Below are 21082 nucleotides of genomic sequence, written 5' to 3'. Positions count from 1 at the left end.
TCTTTAGGGCAAAAATATGGCAAGTTTTCTGTCAGGGGCTTAGCAGCCCAGAATTTTAGTTATGTCTGTGGCCTGTTCTCAGACTAAAGCCTCAAAATAGGAGGCACTTGGCTGGTTCAGTTGGTAGAACATATGACTCTTGATCTCAGGGTTGTGAGTTCAAGCTCCACGATGGGCATAATAAGGAAATAAAATTGGAATGTTAGTGAAGGTTAATACTGTGTTAATTTAAACAAAATATTATTCAGTGATTAACTATTTTTAACTATTTTTAACTATTCTTAAGCTTCTAACCATGAGGACTGGGCTAGTAATATAGGATCTTTTTCATTGTTTTTTTTTTTTAAAGATTTTATTTATTTGAGAGAGAGAGAATGAAAGAGAGAGAGCACGAGACGGGGGGAGGGTCAGAGGGAGAAGCAGACTCCCTGCCGAGCAGGGAGCCCGACGTGGGACCCAATCCTGGGACTCCAGGATCATGACCTGAGCCAAAGGCAGTCGCTTAACCAACTGAGCCACGCAGGCGCCCCTTTTTCATTGTTTTAAAAATAAGTTGAGACTGAATTATGCTTCCTCTTCTGTGCTTTCTTTTGGATCATTTGAACATATTTCAGTATTTCATTTTAACTTATTTATTATATTTTTGATTATATTTCTTTATATAATTTTTTAGTGCCTTCTTTAGATATTACAACAATCGGGGACACCTGACTGGCTCAGTGGATAAAATGTGTGGTTCTTGATCTTGGGATTGTGAGTTTGAGCCCCGCATTGGGTGTGGAGATTACTTTAAAAAAAAAATCTTTAAGGGGGGTGGAGGGATGGGTTAGCCTGGTGATGGGTATTAAAGAGGGCACGTACTGCATGGAGCACTGGGTGTTATACGCAAACAATGAATCATGGAACACTACATCAAAAACTAATGATGTAATGTATGGTGATGAACATAATAAAAAAAATCTTTAAAAGCAATTACAACAACCATACTTTTCACGGTCCACTTAGAAAAAATACTTTTTTCATTTCAAGAATTATGTAGAAAGAAACATATTTGACTCTGTATTCTCCCCCTTTATTTTGTAGTTGTATTGTATATTACATCTATATAAATTGAAACCCCCATAAGACATTTTTTACTGTCAAATATGTTTTAAAGAACACAGGATGTTAAGTTTCCTTCTGGTATCATTTCCCTTCTGTTTAAAGAATTTCCTTTAGTAATTCTTTTAGAGCAGGTTTGGTGGCAATAAATGCTTTTGCTTTCCATAATTCTGAGAGTATATTTCGTCTTTATTCTCAAAGGATATTTTTGCTGAAATATTATTATTCCAATGTTGATATTTTTTTAAAAAAGCATTTTAAAAATAGCCTCAATGATTTCTGATGAGAAATCAGCAGTCATTTGAAATGATGTTTCCCTATAAATTATGTGTCATTTTCTCTGGATGCCTTCAAACTGAACTTCTGAAATCTGTATGCTATGCCCTTCATCAAATTTGGTAAGTTTTTAGCTATTATTACTTAAAATACTTCTTATGCTCTTTACTCTTTCCTACTTCTGGGGATACTACTTACAAGACAGTGGACTTTTTGATGTTGCCCTACAGTTCCATAAGGCTCTGTTCATTTTTTTAATTCAATCTTTTTTTTTCTTTTTATTCAAACTGGATGATTTCTATTAATCTACCTTCACATTCATGGAGTCTTTCCTCTGTCATTTTCCTTCATTCTTTTTAGGTTTTTATTTTAATTCCAATTAGTTAACATACAGTATTGTATTAGTTTCAGGTGTACAATATAGTGATTCAACAGTTTTATATATCACCCAGTGCTCATCATAAGTGCGCTCCTTAATCCCTATCACTTATTTAACCCAACCCCCTACACCCCTCCCCTTTGGTAACCATCAGTTTGTTCTCTATAAATAAAAGTCTTTTTTTTTTTTTTATTTGTGTATTTCCCTTTGCTCATTTGTTTTGTTTCTTAAATTCCACATATGGGTGAAATTGTATGGTATTTGTCTTTCTCTGACTGACTTATTTCACCTAGCATTATACTCTCTGGCTCCATCCATGTCGTTGCAAATGGCAAGATTTTATTCTTTTCTATGGCTGAATAGTATTCCATTATATATTCACACACACCACATCTTTACTGATGGACACTTGGGCTGCTTCCATATCTTGGCTATTATAAACAATGATATTATAAACATAGGGGTGCACATATCCTTTCGAATTAGTGTTCTTGTATTCTTTGGATAAATACCCAGTAGTGCATTGCTGGATTGTAGGGTAGTTCTATTTTTAACTTTTTGAGGGAACTCCATACCATTTTCCAAGTGGCTGTACCAGTTTGCATTCCCTACCAACAGTGTAAGAGGGATCCTTTTTCTCCACATCCTCGCCAACACCAATTGTTTCTTGTGTTGTTGATTTTAGCTATTCTGACAGGTGTGAGGTGATATCTCATTGTAATTTTTATTTGCATTTCCCTGATGGTAAGTGATGATGAGCATCTTCTCATATTGTCTGTTGGTCATGTGTATGTCTTCTTTGGAGAAATACCCGTTCATGTCTTCTGCCCATATTTTAACTGGATTATTTGTTTTAGGTTGTTGAGTTAAGTTCTTTACGTATTTTGGATACTAATGCTTTATTGTTTATGTCATTTGCAAATATTTTCTCCCATTTCATAGGTTGCCTTTTAGTTTTGTTGATGGTTTTCTTCACTGTGCAGAAGCTTTTCATTTTGATTTAGTCCCAACAGTTTTTTTTGCTTTTGTTTCCCTTGCCTCTGGAGACATATCTAGAAAAAAGTTGCTATGGCTAATGTCAAAGAAGTTACCTAGGATTTTAATGGTTTCAGGTCTCACCTTTAGGTCTTTAATCCATTTTGAATGTATTTTTGTGTATGGTGTAAGAAAGTGGTCCAGTTTCTTTCTTTTGCTTGTTGCTATCTAGTTTCCCCACCATTTGTTGAAGAGACTTTTTCCCATTGTGTATTTTTTCCTGCTTTGTTGAAGATTAATTACCATACAGTTGTGGGTTTATTTCTGATTTTTCTATTCTGTTCCATTGATCTATGTGTCTATTTTTATGCCAGTAGCATATTATTCTGATTACTACACTTTTGTAATATAACTTGAAGTCCAGAATTGTGATGCCTCCAGCTTTGCTTTTCTTTTTTCAAGACGGTTTTGGCTATTCAGGGTCTTTTCTGGTTCCATACAAATTTTAGAATTGTTTGTTCTAGTTCTGTGAAAAATGCTGTTGGTATTTTGATAGGGATTGCATTAAATGTGTAGATTGCTTTGGATAGTATAGAACAATATTTGTTCTTTCAATCCATGAGCATGGGATGCCTTTCCATTTCTTTGTGTCATCTTCCATTTCTTTCATCGGTGTTTTAAGTTTTCAGAGTACAGGTCTTTTACCTCTTTGGTTAGGTTTATTCCTAGGTATCTTATTATTTTTGGTACAATTGTAAATGGGATTGTTTTGTTAATTTCTCTTTCTGCTACTTCATTATTGGTGTATAGAAATGCAACAGATTTCTGTACATTGATTTTGTATCCTGCAACTTTACTGAATTTGGTTACCAGTTCCAGCAGATTTTTGGTGGGATCTTTTGGGTTTTCTATATATAGTATCATGTCATCTGCAAATAGTAAAAGTTTTTCTTCTTCTTTACATTTACTTCCTTCTTTACCTTTAATACCCCACTTACATCAATGGACAGATCATCTAAATAGAAAATCAACAAAGAAACAATGGCTTTGAATGACACACAGGAACAGATGAATTTAACAGATATATTCAGAATATTCCAGCCTAAAACAGCAAAATATGCATTCTTTTCAAGTGCATATGGAAATTCCCCCGAACAGATCACATATTAGCCCACAAAACCAGCCTCACAAATTCAAGAAGATCAAAGTCCTACCATGCATCTTTTCTGACCACACGCTATAAAACTAGAAGTCAATACCCAGGAAAAATCTGGAAAGACCACAAATACATGGAGGTTAAATAACATGTTACTAAACAATGAATGGGTCAACCAGGAAATAAAAGAAGAAAAAAAATAGTACACAGAAACAAATGAAAATGAAAACACAATGGCCCAAACTTCTGGGATGCAGCAAAACCAGTTTTTTGTTGTTATTGTTGTTGTTTTAGCGAGAGGGTGAGCAGGTTGGGTGGGGGGACAGAGGAAGAGAGAGAGAGAGAATCTTAAGCAGGTTCCACACCGGGCACAGAGCTTGACACAGGGCTTGATATCATTACCAAGACCATGACCTGAGCTGAAATCAAGAGTGGGATGCTTAACTGAATGCGCCACCCAGGCACCCCACAAAAGCAGTTCTAAGAGGGAAGTTTATAGCAATAAGGCCTACCTCAAGAAACTAGAAAAATGTGAAATCAACAACCTAACCTTGCTCCTAAAGGAGCTAGACAAAGAACAAACAAAACCTAAAATGAGTAGAAATAAGGGAATAATAGAGATTAGAGCAGAAATAAATAATATAGAAACTAAAAAAACAATAGAACAGATCAATGAAACCAAGAACTGGTTCCAGTTCTCTGGGGCTCCCTTTTTTGATCTGCCAGCTAGAAAGCTGGTGGTTTATGTACCTTACTCTGCCATGCTCTTCCTTTGAATGTGCCCTTGTCTGGGGCCAAGTGGTGGGAAAACAGAACAAAAGGAATGAGCATTTGCCACAACTTCTTAGGACCATAAGGACTCTGACTGTAGAGGGCGGTTTCTCTTCTTCAGAATTCTCCAAACTAACTTTGCTGTGAGTTTCCCACTGCCACTGTTGCTATTGTTGCTGTTAAGTACTTGAGATTGTTTGGGGGTTCATGCACAACAAAGGGTAGAAAAGAACTCAATATTTCCTTAACTTTTGCTCATCATTAGCAAACTCCTTTCCCACTCTTTGAGCTGGAATTTCTCCTGGAGCTCTGTCTGCACAGATGCTCAGTTCTGGGTTTTAAGCAGCTTTAAGCCCAGGTAGTGGGGACACCGTAGGAAAAAAAAAATGGGCATAGTCACTGCTGCCTGATGGCACACTAAATTCTGGTCTTCTTCAATCTTCCCGCTACGATTTATTTCTCAGTCCTCAAGTTGTTGCTGTTGCCCATGCATTCAAATAGCTGGTCTATGCAGGTTTTACCATTGCATTCAGAGGGGGTATAGGGTGTAGTGTGCTTACTCCAACTTACCCAGAACTAGAACTTCCAAGGTAAATTTTTTTTTTTTAAGATGTATTTATTTGTTTTAGAGAGGGAGAGAGAGAGTGAGCCCTCGTGAGCAGGGTTAGGGGCAGAGGGAGAATGAGAGAGAATCTCAAGCAGACTCCCTGCTGAGCATGGAGCCCCACTCAGGGCTCGATCTCACGACCTCAGCTGAAATCAAGAGTTGGATGCTCAACTGACTGAGCCACCCAGGCGTTCCCTTCCAAGGTCGCTTTTGATCACCTATCACTATGCTTACTTGTGGGTGGCTTTTATGTTCTTCAAAATCCTAGGACTTTGGGAGTGGATAGTGGAGGAGACTCTGTGGAGATGGGAGTAGGAGTATTTGAGAAATCTCTGATTTTTCTACTCAGTTTGCTGTGAACTTAAATCTGCTCTAAAAATAAAGTCTATTTTAAAAGTGAAAAAAAAAAATCGCAGGGCAGTGCTTCTCAAACTTCAGTGCATGTATTTTATCAAAGGTGACTCTGATCAAAATTTGAGAACAGTATTGGATATAACTTGGGTTCCTCAGAAAGCATTGTTGAGGCAGAGGAACACTGGGCTGTTACTTTGTTAGGAAGTAAAGTTATGGAAAAAGGAGAATGAAGCAGGATAAGAGAGACAATCTGAGGTGTTACTGAGCGGACCACTAAGTGTGACTAATTGTTAGATTCAGAGGAATCATCCCAGAAGCTATATATAGTGTCCCAAGATTGTCTGTGATGAATGGGAAATATAGAAAGATGGAAGAGTTTATTCACTGGCTCCTTTCTCCCACTGGCCAATGGTTCCCCTTCTGGGTTAGGTATGTTTTGGAACGGTAGTGGTGAGGGCATGGAAGCAAAAACAGGAAGCTCTAAATCAGGAAATGAGGGATGTAGGGCATTGTCAAGTTGCACCTACATATGATGACTGGAACCTACAAGCAGCGGCATTAATAAGAGTGAGCCTGAGAGAATCTGAAATGGCTTATAAAACTCGTCTAAAACAACACCTTAAAAAAGTAAAGAAATCTGTCAGACTGCAATGCCTGGGTGGCTCAGTTAGTTAAGCATCTGCCTTCAGCTCAGGTCGTGATCCCAGAGTCCTGGGATTGAGCCCCGAGTCGGGCTTCCCACTCAGTAAGGAGTCTGTTTCTCTCTCTCCCTTTGCCCCTCTCCCCTACTCGTGTTCTCTCTCGCTTGCTCTCAAATAAAATTCTTAAAAAAAAAAAAAGAAAGAAAGAAAGAAATCTGTCAGATCACTTGTTTAGTTTTAGGTATGATACAAAGAATTTGTCATATTTTTCACCATCGGTTCTTTTTGGGTGAGGCTAGGCTCTGGTTACCTAGTTATTCCCAGTGAATTTCTTTGGCCCTTATTGAAGAAATTAGCCATTTGGAAGTTTCCAGGTGATCTCAACTGAACCACATGAAAGTGCTATCATTCAGCTTCTTTGGGCCTACAAAATGGCAATGTCATATGGTTCAATTTAATAGAATATGTTAAGACTTTCCATAGGGAACCCTAGGAACTGATACATCTGTTTAGAAAACATTTAAGATAGAAATCAGCAGAGAATAGGATCTTGGATGGTAAGTGGATATTCAAAACAGGAGTGACCAAGATGTACAAAAAAGAAATGTATCAGCTTCCTCAATAAAGGATTATAGTAAGAGATTCAAACATTCAAAACATAATTGTTGCCCTTCCAAACGAAGCTCATGCACACCTCCCTAAAATAGAGCCAAAGTCAAATGATTTTGTTTTCCCCAAAACAAAATATAATATAGGCTGTAAAGAACCTTACATTATTATGCAGACCCCATCAATCCTTAATGTGTAAACTATCCGGCTTTCAGGCTGTGCCCTGGGCTTACTAGGAACAAGCAACTATACTATTAGCCATCTATTCATTGATGTCTACGCAGATTTGGAAGCAATCTGAAATCACTTTTCTGAAAGTTGGCCCAGATCAGACTTTTATCCAGGGCACCACTGCCCCCTCCGACTCCATACTATTCTCTGTAAGAAGGCAGAAAAGGATTTGGGTTCTTTCTTTATAATTAGAATTTACACTTGTAGTTACACTATTACATTTTTCTGCTTGCAGTTGATTACAGGATTATCTCAGTAAATTCATATATACTGATATTAATTTAGGTCTTTTGAAAAACAATTTGAAGTAGGGCTAAAGAAAAAAGATAAAAAAAAATAAATTAATTGAATAATCTCAAGGTTTCCTTAGAATAAGACACTCTAGTTACAATTTTTCATTTTGTTGTAAAGTGACCTTAGGATGTAGCTACTCTTTTTCAGTTTGTTTCTGGGAGGTAGAATACATAAGACTGATATTGAAATAAATCTAATAAAAATAAGGATGTAATTAAGTTAAGCACAGGGTACTGTATAACTTTTCAACCTAAATAAGGTCTTCTTTGCAGTGCTAGTAATTCTGCTGATACATTAAAATGACATACAATTGCAGGGTTCCTAACCATAGTTGCTGTTTGAATGCTATTTTATGTAGGGCCCTATTCATAGAAAGACTACGAAAATGCCTACTTACTATTGAGTGGAAGCCTCAGGCTTGTTCTAAACTCTTTTAAGAAAGAACTATAGTCTATTTCTTAAGTTTATATTCATTTCCCATATAGAAAAGTTCTGTGTTGAGTACTGAATATCTCTGCTTGTTATATCTGAAGATCTAATTAGCAGAAAAGCATTGCTTCTTGCTTTTATAGAGACCAATATCCCCTTTTAATCAGGAAACATATCACTGACATTTAAGAACTAGTCCTGTTTCAGATATAGTATTTCATAATAGAAAAACTAATTTTTAACATTAACAAGATCCCATGGTGACATAGGGTTTTGAAAATTTTTTATTTGTTCTTAAAAAATCTTGTCCTGCTATGCATAAATGAAATAAAATTATTCATAGTATAGGGGTTTTACAATGTAAAAAGGGTAAGTTATATTTTGTGAATGTATAAACTTACTGAATTAGCAGATAGTATTTAAGACATTAATAATCCAGCATCTAAAAATAGATTAAAACTCTATCAAATAAACAATAAGGTTTCCAGAAATGACAAGAATTGATATATCACATTTAAAAGTTATAAAAACAAATAACAAAAGTAAAAAAAACCCTAAAACATGGTAAGAATAACATATTTGCAAGATAGATCTATGAATCTGCCCGAGAAAGCCCAAGGAGAAAAGTTAATGATCACTGGGGTGAGTGAAGTGTGGACACGTGTGCACATGCTCACACACACACACACAGTACACTAAGGCTAAGATAGAGCTTGAATGTGAAATTGGCTTTAACTGCCAACATTAATGATTACATTTAATTGGAAGAAGCATAAACCTATTTCAGTAATAGTTTACTACATTAAGGTATTTCATAGAACATTTGGAATAATTTATAAACTTTTCCAAAAGAGAATGAGAGAGAAAGAGAGAGAGAGAGACTAAGTTGAGATCTCATCCTTTATGGATGGATATATGCTGTATTTACTAGTCACATGGCAAAAACTTAGAAGATGTAGGCATAACCATGAAGTTTGTAATTAAGAAAATATTTTTAGCCATAGTTGTTACTTGTGGTCACTTAACTTAAAATGCCTATCCACGGGGTGCCTGGGTGGCTCGGTCAGTTAAGTGTCCAACTCTTGACTTCAGCTCGGTTCATGATTTCATGGGTCATGGGATTGAGCCCCACATGGGGCTCCCCACTTGGCGAGGAGTCGGCTTGAGATTCTCTCTCTCCCTCTGCTCCTCCCCTGACTTGTGCTCTCTCTAAAAATAAATATCTTTAAAAAAATGCATATCCACAAATTGAATCATGAATGTTTCCACATTTTACCATATATATTTCAAGATTATCAACACTAGTTATCATTGACGTCAAAATGCTGATAAAAGTCATTGGGAAATCTGGAAGGTCAAGCCACATGCTTGGGGATAACTTTGTGTGTGGTTATACTTTAAAATATTAACATGTCCACGGGTGCCTGGCTGGCTCAGTGGGTTAAGTGGTTAAGTGTATGACTCTTGGTTTTGGCTCAGGTCGTGATCTCAGAATGGCGAGACTGAGCCCCGCATCAGCCTCCACCCTCAGCATGGAGTCCACTTAGGACTCTCTCCCTTTCCCTTTGCCCCTCCCCCACCATGCGTGCACTTGCTCTAATAAATAAATAAATCTTTAAAATATTAACATGTCTGCTGTTTCAGAATCTGCCCAATGTGTTGCTACTCATTTAAAGAAAAGGAAGGAAAGACTTCAGAAGGCCAGGACATCAATCTTACCAGGGGAGAAAAAAAGATTTCAAAGAGCATTACTTTTTAGGCATTTGAATCTAATTTTTCATACTTCACCTAATTATTTAAGAAAGAAGTAATTTCAAATTGTTTTATTCCATTTTAGAAAATCTTCAGCTTTTTGACAAACCTCATAGAGGTTAAGAACATAGATTCTGGAAACAGACTGTCTAGGCTCAAAATCCAGGGTCCCCTATTGCACTATAACAGGGGTTGACCATTTTTATGTAAAACCCCAGAGTGTAAATAATTTTATGCATTGTGGATCACATTACAGTATCTGTTGCTCCTTCTTTTTTTCTTAATTAATCCTTTAAAAATATAAAATTATTAGCTCGGGGCGCCTGGGTGGCTCAGTTGGTTAAGCGACTGCCTTCAGCTCAGGTCATGATCCTGGAGTCCTGGGATCGAGTCCCGCATCGGGCTCCCTGCTCGGCAGGGAGTCTGCTTCTCCCTCTTACCCTCCCCCCTCTCACATACTCTCTCTCTCTCTCTCATTCTCTTTCAAATAAATAAATAAAATCTTTAAAAAAATATATAAAATTATTAGCTCAAGGGCCATACAGAACCAGATTGGTAGTTTGCTGACACCTGATCTATATAACAGAGATAATAACATCTATTTCATAGGGTTGTCAGGAGGATTAAATGAATTAATACATGTAAAGTGCTTGGAAAGTTCTGGGCACATAGTAAAAGCTATAAAAATGTTTATTATTGGGGCGCCTGGGTGGCTCAGTCAGTTGGGCGTCTGCCTTCAGCTCAGGTCATGATCCCGGGTCCTGGGATCGAGTCCTGCATTGGGCTCTCTGCTCTACAGGGAGCCTGCTTCTCCCTCACACTCTCCCTCTGTGCTTTCTCTCTCTCTCTCTCAAGTAAATAAAATCTTTAAAAAAAAAAAAAAAGTACTTTAAAAAAATGTTTATTATTACTACTACATATTTAACCAAATTTTGATTTCAAAATACCTACTATTCCTCTATGACTTGTATGTAGCATTACTTGGTGACTTCAAATTTGGAGAAGGATTTAATTTGTCCCTCTTGGTTTATTCTAAATCACCAGAAAAGGTTTAGCATTGTACACTGATGAAACTCCAAGTGTGGCATTAAAATTGAGTGATCAGAAGGAAGAGTCAGTAATGGTCCTGAGGCAGTCCCTTGCAAATCCCAGCAGGAGCATCCTTAATGAGAAAGATTCACTATGAAAATATCATAACTAAGTGACTTGAAACATTCAATTAAACACAATAACCAATTTTCTATTATTACAGTATTTCTCTGCAGCCAAAGAAATGGACAAACCTATTTTATATCTATTTAAGTGAACATTTAATCTGTTTTATTTTTTAAACTAAGAAGTAAGAGAATAATCAGAAAGCAGAAAATATGCATAGTTAAAATGCTACAGCATTTTAATGTACCAGAGTTACACATAGGATGTATTTGCCTTAAGTATTCTCGAGTAATTGCATATATTTATGGAAATCACAACGTGTTATGCTAAGAATTCCAAAGAAAAAAATAACTTAAGCAATCAAGAAATAATTCACAATTTTTAGCAGACAACCTATAAATGAAAAACAAATATATAAAACTCAGCTCTTTTGTGATTTACAAGGCACAGGCTGAATAGGGCCACATATAAATATTTAAATGCAATACAATAAGTTTTGAACATTTTATGAAGTGTTTATACTGAAATATAGAGCTTAATGAATTACACTTTGTAACAGAGTGATATATAAACATGAAAAAACACTTGAGTTTTAATGCAATAAATTTTAATTGTATACTATGTTAAATACAAATGCAATAATCTCAGCTTATCCACACTTTTATGGCATCCTGTAGCCCAATGTGCTTCTATATAATCTTCACATGAAAATGTAGAGTAGAATAGATGTTTATATAGATATGGAGATAATGGAAACTAAGGAAAAAGTCAGTACTTTTCTTCTAAATATTTGCATAGGTGTGAGTTACTGTAGTTTGTGGAATACCAATTAACTCAGTATCAGCATAGTTTTAAGAAGTATTTTTATTAGTTATATATACCCCGAGTTGAAAATCTGAAGTGTTTAGAGACTTAAAACAAGAAAAAATTAAAAACAAAACAAAACAGTAGTCACTTTTCTCTGACTTTCCCACCCCATCCTGGTCTCCCACCACAATGAGAACCTTTTCAATCCTTTTAGCTATCCTTGTGGCAGATAGCTCTATATTTCCACTATCTGTAATACTCCTGTCTCTTGAATTCATCTATCTTAAACAGATGGTTTGGTTCTAAATCCCAGCACCAGCATTTACTAGCGACATTTAGCAAGTAACTTCTTTAGGTCTCTGTTTCCTTGTCTATAAAACAAATAATAAAACCTACCTACCACACAAGGTCATTGTGACAAAGAATGCAAAATCCAGTATGTGTAATAATATCTAGCCCCAAAATACAGTGTTCATATAGTGATAGCTATTATTATTGTTATTGTTATTATAATAGTTCTGGTGGATAAGGATTTGAATTCTAATACACCCTTTCTCCATCCTCCTAAACTATTCTCCTATCCTCCTAAACTACAACATATAAGTATTTTGTTAAATTACAGTGTTTTCATGTCCTTTTTATATTTAAGGCAAGTCTAGATTAATGAGAATCTCACTTTGTATCCTCATCAAAACAATTTATGAGAGGCTTGCAAGCTAGCTAAAATGCTGGACTATTGGAATATTCTGGATAACTTTTGATTTGCTAAGTTCTAAACCACTGGGATTTTTGGACTAAGAGAAACTGAATTACAGAACTTTATTATAGTTTTAAAATGATTTTATTTTTTATTTTTTTTTAAAGATTTTATTTATTTATTTGACAGAGAGAGACACAGCGAGAGAGGGAACACAAGCAGGGGGAGTGGGGGAGGGAGAAGTAGGCTTCTGCTGAGCAGGGAGCCCGATGCGGGGTTTGATCCCAGGACCCTGGGACTATGACCTGAGCTGAAGGCAGACGCTTAACAACTGAGCCACCCAGGCGCCCCTAAAATGATTTTATTCAAATCTCTATGACACATAGACCAGTACCACAGTTATGATAACACACCTAGTATTACTTACCTTTTGCCTCCTGGTTTTTTTTTTTTTTTTTAAGATTTTATTTATTTGAGAGAGAGAGAGAGAGAGATAGCGAGAGCACACGTGGGGAGGAGAGGGAGAAGGACAGGGGGTTCCATGCCAGGACCCTGGGACTATGACCAAGCCGAAGGCAGATGATCAACCGATGAGCCACGCAGGCGCCCCTTGCCTCCTGTTTTTATCATTTTCACAGCTAAGGACATTTAAGATGTTTTACACATTGTATATTACAGTTGTTCTTTTTTTTTTTTTTTAAAGATTTTATTTATTTATTCATGAGAGAGATATATATATATAGAGAGAGAAGCAGAGGGAGAAGCAGGCTCCCAAGGAGCAGGGAGCCCGATGCGGGACTCAATCCCAGGACCCTGGGATCGTGACCTGAGCCGAAGGCAGACACTCAACCATCTGAGCCACCCAGATGCCCTACAGTTGTTCTTTATATCCAGTGTTTTTCAGGATTGATACCATTGCTCTATATACTGTTTTCTAGTGGTTAATTTAAAATGAAAGCTTCTATTCAGAGTTCACAATTATAACTGGTCTCTAAGTTTTGAGAACTAACACAATTTGCATAGAGTAGATGCTGAGATGTGTCTAAAATTCTAAAGAACATTTTTGTAGCAGTTTATGCTCAGGAAAGACATAGTTTGGTGAGTCACAATCTATTTTAACAAAGACACATTTTAAAGAAACAAGAAGTCAGTTAAGATAATTATTAAAGAATCAGATTAATTCACTTTTATACATCTTAATCTTAAAATTCAAGATACTCATTCAGCCAATGAAATAAAATTGATACTATGTATGAAAAGGTTCTCAAGATCACCCTCATTAATTTTTAAGTTCTCTAAGCATAAAGAATATATCTTATTTATTTACCTTGTATCACCATTGCCTAGGACAATGCCAGACTAGTATAGGTACATAGAGGTTCTATACACATTCCCTGGATAAATAAATTCAGCTTAATTCAGTCTCAGATAATTTACAAATGCTTGACAGTAAAACACTAAATATTACGACAACAGCGTTATTCTTTTCAGCGTAAACAAAGTACACTAGTTGGTACATTGCATATTATGTTTTATTGATAGTGACAAATAGTAAAAATTTTATGTATATATTAATTACCCATGGTCCCTTATAAATATTTAAAGTTCTTTTTCCAAGCACAATCATACTGCAAAGTCATATCATAAAACTAAATTTTAGAAGACAATTTAAAAAATAAAATGCATTAAAGATATTATAAATCATGATGAGATATTGAGATGGCTTATAAATCTGACTTTAAACATTCTAATTACAATCAAATGTAGACTTTTACCAAGAAGTTGATAATTCTGGGGAAGGAGCCCTTCTGAGGAAAGATTTAGTTTTAATATAATTAATGGTCAGATTAGCATACCTGAAGTCCTATGTTCTTAAAAAGTTCATTCAGAATCCATAAATGCAAGCAGAAGATTATAAAGTCTTAGTATTCTTAGATGCACAAACATCTTTTAAAAAATTTGAAGTATTCAGTTTGCCTTAAGATACATTCCTTGAATTGAAAATTGTTGAGGTTTCCAAATACTATCTTCTCATGTCTTCACAGCCTGGATCTGATCTGATAACAAAAACCAAACAAAAAATTATCAGTCTCCACAGGCAAAATCCATTTTCTAAAGTAATCCAAGAAAAATCTATAAAAACACTATAGAAGCCTATGCACACATCTGTGTTTTGTTTGTTTAAAGCACACACTGTAGTTTTTATTTCTGTCATTGTACATGCACACAGTTAAGAGTCAATTAGTTCTCCAAAGTTTGTATGAAAAATAGTCCCTTGGCTCAGGTCCTCTTTCTCCTTTTATAGGCAACCATTTTTAACCCCTTAGGAGATTTACCTCTGTATCTCTAAATAATATACTTTTATCATTACTTTTTGAAATATCAGTTCCTTCAATGTAATATGAGGCTTCAGTTCTCACACACTCTATGCTGCTGCCCTGCAAGCCTCATTATGCTTCCAGCACTCCCATTCTTCTACCATAGTAATCTAGTCATCAATATGATGACTACGTACATGCTATTCACATCTGAGACAGGTTGTATCCCCCTCCCCGCTATTCCTTTCTTCTACATTTTGTTTTCCCTGTTTTAATAAGTGGGCCTCATTCTCCAATCCTGCCTGTCTGCTTAGTTTTTTAAGGTACTTAACACTAATTCATTCCCATTACTCCCACACTGTTTAAACTTTTATCATTACGAAGCACAATACATAGCCTATGAATTTCACTTTCTTGAAGAATTCTCCCTTAGTCTTCCAAAACTCTCTAATCTGGACCAGCTATTCTCTATGCTTGCCCAGCTATCTTCGTAAGAGATCTTTCATTATCATTCTAGGATTTCATTATCTCTCATTATCATCCTGAGGATCCTTCCCACACGCTCTTATACTGGTTTTCCTGTTTTGTGGTCTCTTATTTTCTCCTCTTGGTTTATTCCTTTGTCTTTGAAGAGTATACCTCTCAATGGCTACTTTAGTAAAAGATATAGAAAGTACATTCTTGAGACTGTGAATGGCTGAAGATGTCTTAATTCTACAGTCACAATACACTGATATTGCCTGAGCATATAGTTTCATTATTTTCTCCTTGGACTTTTCCAGGCATTGCCCAACTAATGGCTTCCAAATGTTGATGTTTAGAAGTCTGATGCGCATTTCTGCTTCCTTATCCTTTACATGAAACTTTACTTTCTTCCCAGGAAGCTTGTAGGATCTTCCATTGTCTTCAGTGTTGAAATTAAGTAATAGTGAGCCTTGGTGTGGTAATATTTTCATTTGCTGCACTGGGGTCTCAAGAGGCCTTTCAACTAAAAACTCTATCAGTTTTGGAAAATACCATTTGGTGACTTATTTGATAAATTTTTTCCCCTCTATTTTCTCTCTTTGCTCATTCTAAAATTCCTGTTATTTGGATATTGGGCCTCCTACTTTCTTTTCTTTCCAATCTTTATCTTTTTGCTCTACTTTCTGAGAGAATGCCTCTATTTTATCTTCTTTTTATTGAGTTTTCCATTTCTTCTGTTCTATTATTTTCCAAGAACTTATTTTTTTTTCCCCTTTGGTCCTTTTCAAGTAGCATCCCTGGTCATATTCATGAAAGTAATACCTTTTCTTATCTCTTTGAGGATACTCCAATAGTTTCTTGAAATGTTCTCCCTTAAATATTCTACTTCCTCTAACCTGCTTTTTTGGTTTGGTGATGTTCCATAATTCATAATGTTTTGGTCCTCAAATGCCTGGTGATCCTTTGCCGTCTTCGCATAAGTATGAATGAACATTATAAAGCTGACTGAAATTTCAATATGTGTGTGAGGCTTGTCAAATGTGGTCTTTATTCTAGTGTAGCTAGCTACACCATTTTCTTGGGAATCTTTGATGTTAATACCTTTAGGTCTTTTCTCTCACGGTCTGATTCCTTAAAGATGAGTTTCTATATCCTACCTACTGCCAGTGTCTTCTTGGAGAAGTAGGAGAAGGCAGAAGAGGATTATACTATTTGGTATAAAACTTCCAGTTATTCCTCATTTTCAGATCAGCACGGCCACACACAGTTGTGCTTGGTATACCCTAGTCCAGAGATACTCTGTTTAACTCTCTGCAAGAATAAACCTTCAATCTTTTTGGGGGGCAAGAAAGTATAACTGTCTCTCTTTTCAGCCCCACCTCATCCTTCTTTCCGCTTCCCATCAATATCTGAGCCTTTGAGGGTATCTGCATCGTAAAGTGGGATGCTTTCCAGCTTTCTTCAGTGCTAGTTTAGAATTCACCATTCTCAGGTTAAGTCATTCAACATTCATCAGACGTCCAGCTTCCAAAATTTGGTTGCCATTTTTGTCACTTCCATTTTTTTTGCCCTTGTAGGACAATGTCTTTAAACAAAAGCCCGCTTACTGTTAGTAAGATTTGAGAAAGGAATGAAACTAAGTATGTGCTCAGTCCTCTATCTTTCATTGGAATACCCATATGCGTAAGTTTATAAAAGTCTTATTTTAAGACCTTGGAAGCATTAGCTTTTCCCATACAGAAAAAGTGATAAAATGAGATTAGTCTTTTAGGAAGATTTTTTTAGAAATATCTCATTTGAAAGTTTCAGAGCTAGAAAACAACTTACACCTCTGCAATCGTTTCTGTACATTCTTTGGTGGTTTTAAAAAATACTTCATAGTCTACTCAGGGGTTCTTGTCTTTGGGTTATAATATGTATGTAATTATTGAAAATCCTTCCAAAAGAGAATGGAATCATGGCACAAAATATGTCATTTAATATTTTACTCAACATTTTTTAACCTTAAAATAATAAGATTAAATTGGTCCAAAATCAATCAGAGGCTTTCTTGTTTATCATGCTAGGAAATTCAGAATTCTGAAATCAAAATGAAGAAATACAAATTCAGAATATCTTTCACAGTTCAATTTACATAAAAAAACCTTTGGCTACAGGCATGGACTAGTCTCCTGTATGTACTGCTACCTAATTTGCAAATTAGGTTTTTACCTCTTTTTAAATCCAGAGAAAGAGTCTGGAGAATCAAAATGTAAACTATTTACTATTACGTAGGAAAGATGAACAAAGGATCTCCTATTCAAGACCAAGCTGATAACACTTCAATCTGTGTACTAAGTTTCCTCCTCTCCTAAATAGAGAGTAGTTAGGTAAAAGGGTAAATTTAACATTTATTGGGTTTTTTTCTTATGCTAGGCATTTTAACACAGTGTTTCATTTAATCCATACAATTTTTGACATTTTACTTTTTAATTGTATAGGTGATGAAAATTATCTTCAAAAGAAAATAACATAAAATTGTTAATAATTAGTTAATAAGTAGTAGAATAAATCTAGACTCAAAGCTCAAATGCTTTTTATTACTACTCTATGCTCCCTACATAAAATAGGGAAACTGTTCACAGAAAACTGCTCTAAAAGTTACATAAAATAATATGGTAACACAAAGGCACAAAAATATTTCCAACAGTGTACCCTCCTTACAAAATGGGAAGTAAGATACAAAGATAATGAATCAGAGAAATCAAAGACACAAAAATTGGGTAATAAGACCAGAGTTGGCAAGTGGCACTGTGATGTTGGATCGTTACTGACACCTAGTGGCCTCATTATTACAGACAAAATATACCAAAAAACGAAAAAAGGAAGCGAGAACTACAATTTATCAACCTATTTTCAGTAGGTACTATGTTTTCATGAGCAACAGTAGGATTTTATCCATGCTATATCTTCACTGTGAGCAATAAGCACTGGGAAAATAAGAAATCAAGGCTGAACATATGCTTCTGGTATCTTCTGCAGAACACTGCTCCTTGACCTGTTTTATATGGGAATAAGTCCCATCAAATCGTCAGAAGGGTAAACCAGTTCTTTATCACCATTAGAGGTTCTCAGTTATATTTTACTTAATTGTAAAGTATGACTATAACATTCTTTGTAGTTTAATGGTAAATGTCATGATATCTACATAAAAAGAAATACCATAGTCTATGCAGTTTATTAAAATACCATATTTTACTAATAACACATAAAAATATTTATCAGATGTACATTTAATACTCTGAACCAAAGAGATATTATGTCTCTTTATGTATGGTCAAGCAGGCTATTCTTAGATTCACCAGGATATGCATAAGAGAAAACAAAATTACATATATAACTGGCATTAAAAGGTTAGTGTAAAAGAAATTAAATTTACAGCCACAAGACTATAACTAGAATTAATAATATTTTGTTATTCACCCTTGTTCAGGGCTGGGAGATTCCTGATAGGAATGACTCCCCACCAGTTCTGCTCACAAATGGACATTTTTCGGCCTGACTCAGGGTCCTATAATAAAAGGACCTACAGAACTTGGTTTCATCCACATCTATTGCTCTGTGTGGGTCACTGCTTCAATCCATTCCTGTGATTAGTAAACAATATATTCTTAGAGGAAATGATATATCTTACTTTATTCCTTGATATGGTAAGACTGTACCAATCAATGATAGCTATTTTGATGAATAACAAAACTGCAATATACAAAACATCCATAGAATACCGGTATTTACAATACTAAATGAGTGTTAAAATTTGTGTAAACATGTATAAGTGGAGCTATACATAGAGTTCAGCATGATTCTTAGAAGATATATTCTATTCAAACTTATTTTTAATTATTGACAGTAAGGCCTGAAATTTGTCCCAAACTTCAAATGTGCTTCTATCACTAGATCTGACAGAAATTTGTTGCCATAAATTAAAATTTCTAGAGTTGTCATGTATATTGATTGTAAAGATGCAAATTCTTTATTTAAATAAACCCTTCAGAAAAATGTAATAGAAGTAAATGTAGCGTGTTACAAGGAGAACAGATTCTTATTAAACTTATATAAATGACTATGATTGTCATGGAAGAAAGAATACTTATTGAGACCTTTTGAATTCTGGAGGGTTCAGGTAGACAAAAAAGTTAAATACTTTAAAATTTTTATTATTTCTGTTCTCCTTGTAACAGGACACCATTGGAAACATTAGTTATTTTATCAAGGCTTTGACTGGAATGTCATATTTGAGAGAGACATGCATAGACTCAGATATGACCAAACAGCTTTGAGGAACTAAGGCTGACTTTACGAAACATGGAGCCATAAAGCCCCTTGGAAATGTTGGTCTGATACCTTGCTTACAGAGTTCCCTGCAGCCTCACCAGGTGAGTATAGAATATCACTTCCTAGGGGGGGTGGGAGGATGGGTTAGCCTGGTGATTGGTATTAAAGAGGGCACATTCTGCATGGAGCACTGGGTGTTATACGCAAACAATGAATCATGGAACACTACATCAAAAAAAAAAAAAAGTATCACTTCCTGGTAGGTGCAGGAACCTCAGGATATACTGGGGACCTCATGAAGAGGAATCCGCCCAAAACTACAGGTATGGCAGGCATGTCTGATGGCAAGTAGTTGGCTTGGCTTCTGGCCTGCAGAGGCTACTAAAAGTTCAACCTAGAGATTCCTTATAAAAGTTCCAGCAAAGCAGATTCTAAAAGATCTATATGATCATTATTCTTGCTGGGCTTATGTAAATAATTAGGCCAAGTTTATTAAAATTGGACTTGTTTTATAAACAAATTAGTCTTGATTTGGCTATCTCCAAAAATGAGGGTTATTTTAGAGAGAAAAATTATGTTTCAATAACCCACCTTTGTGGATGTTAAATCCTAGTTTTGATTGTCCTTAAATGTTTGCTTAAGTTAGACAACTTGAGGTAACTTCAGAGAAATAGCTTTTTTATTTCTACACAATAGCTCACATATAGATAATCTTATTGCTTGTTCATCTGTGGGGATAATAACAGGATCCCATGGGCATATGATTATTTAAACAACTGGAAAATGGGATTAATCCCCCAACAACTGTATAACTCAACTATCACCTTGACCAATTCTGTATGAATAGGATGATGAAAATTTTCCTTAAAAGCTGGAACGTACCCTGCTCCATGAGGTTAACTATGGACTTGTGGAGATAATGGATGACCCCACTTTCTCTATGATTGGATTGGATGATGCACTTGGGGATGCCCTTATTGCCTGAGACAAGTCTTCTCTCACTTAACAGTGATTCCTTTTAATTACGATATTGTTAAGGCTGGACCTCAAACAAAGAGGGCTTCTTGATGGTTTTATTCCTTAGTCATATTTGTCCCAGGAACTACCTCTATTAATGTAAAATTACAAGTAGAGACTTTAGCCAAGCACACAGCGACCACCTTAAGCATGACATGGCAGTCACCAACAAATTCAAAAAGTGGCCCTCTAAAACTGAATAGCCCTTGATATCTTAACTCCAGTTAAAGGATGACCAACATTATATGTCTGGCTCCTAATGGACCCACTGACTATGTAGCTCTAACTTGTGTCCATAGCTTCTCCCAGGCTGGATAGGCCACTGTACTTCAGGTTTCGCCTGAATGCATGGATGCATTATTAAAACCATTACCAATCCAGCCAACCTTCCAAATTTAAAACAACGATGGACACGTTTTGTGTTCCATTGGTATGACCACCTAGCATCATCTTTGTTCCCTCTTTGAGACTGGAGGATGGCAAGTAGTTGGCTTTGGCACATGGAAGCTCTTAATTAAGTACACAGTCAAAGCCCTAAATGACACTCAAAAGGCATTTCTCTATTAAATACTGAAGTAACACAAATGTATGAAGCAGTTTTACAAAATAGAGTGGCATTAGATGTTTTAACTGCTACAAAGGGTGAAACTTGTGCTAACATAAAAACAAAATGCTGCGTATACATTCCAGATTACCACAAAAATATATCTGGGTTTCTAACTGAACGAATACTC

At 35.7% G+C, this 21082-nt stretch overlaps 1 protein-coding gene across 6 annotated transcripts in view; it reads right to left on the bottom strand.

Moving 5' to 3' along the window:
* Nucleotides 1–13043: 13043 nt before the first annotated feature.
* Nucleotides 13044–21082, bottom strand: part of ARL6 (ADP ribosylation factor like GTPase 6) — a 42491-nt gene continuing 34452 nt past the window's right edge. For 4 of the 6 annotated variants that reach the window (XM_032406372.1, XM_032406374.1, XM_032406375.1 and 1 more), the window contains one exon: nt 13044–14291. In XM_032406372.1, the coding sequence (XP_032262263.1) occupies nt 14258–14291 (34 nt within the window). In that variant the 3' untranslated portion in view covers nt 13044–14257. The other 2 variants (XM_032406378.1, XM_032406377.1) reach the window with 1 other exon arrangement.

This window comes from Phoca vitulina, unplaced genomic scaffold (genome assembly GCF_004348235.1).
Source record: "Phoca vitulina isolate PV1807 unplaced genomic scaffold, GSC_HSeal_1.0 scaffold8, whole genome shotgun sequence".
Taxonomy (NCBI): domain Eukaryota; kingdom Metazoa; phylum Chordata; class Mammalia; order Carnivora; family Phocidae; genus Phoca; species Phoca vitulina.
This window is presented reverse-complemented; position numbering and strand designations above follow the sequence as displayed.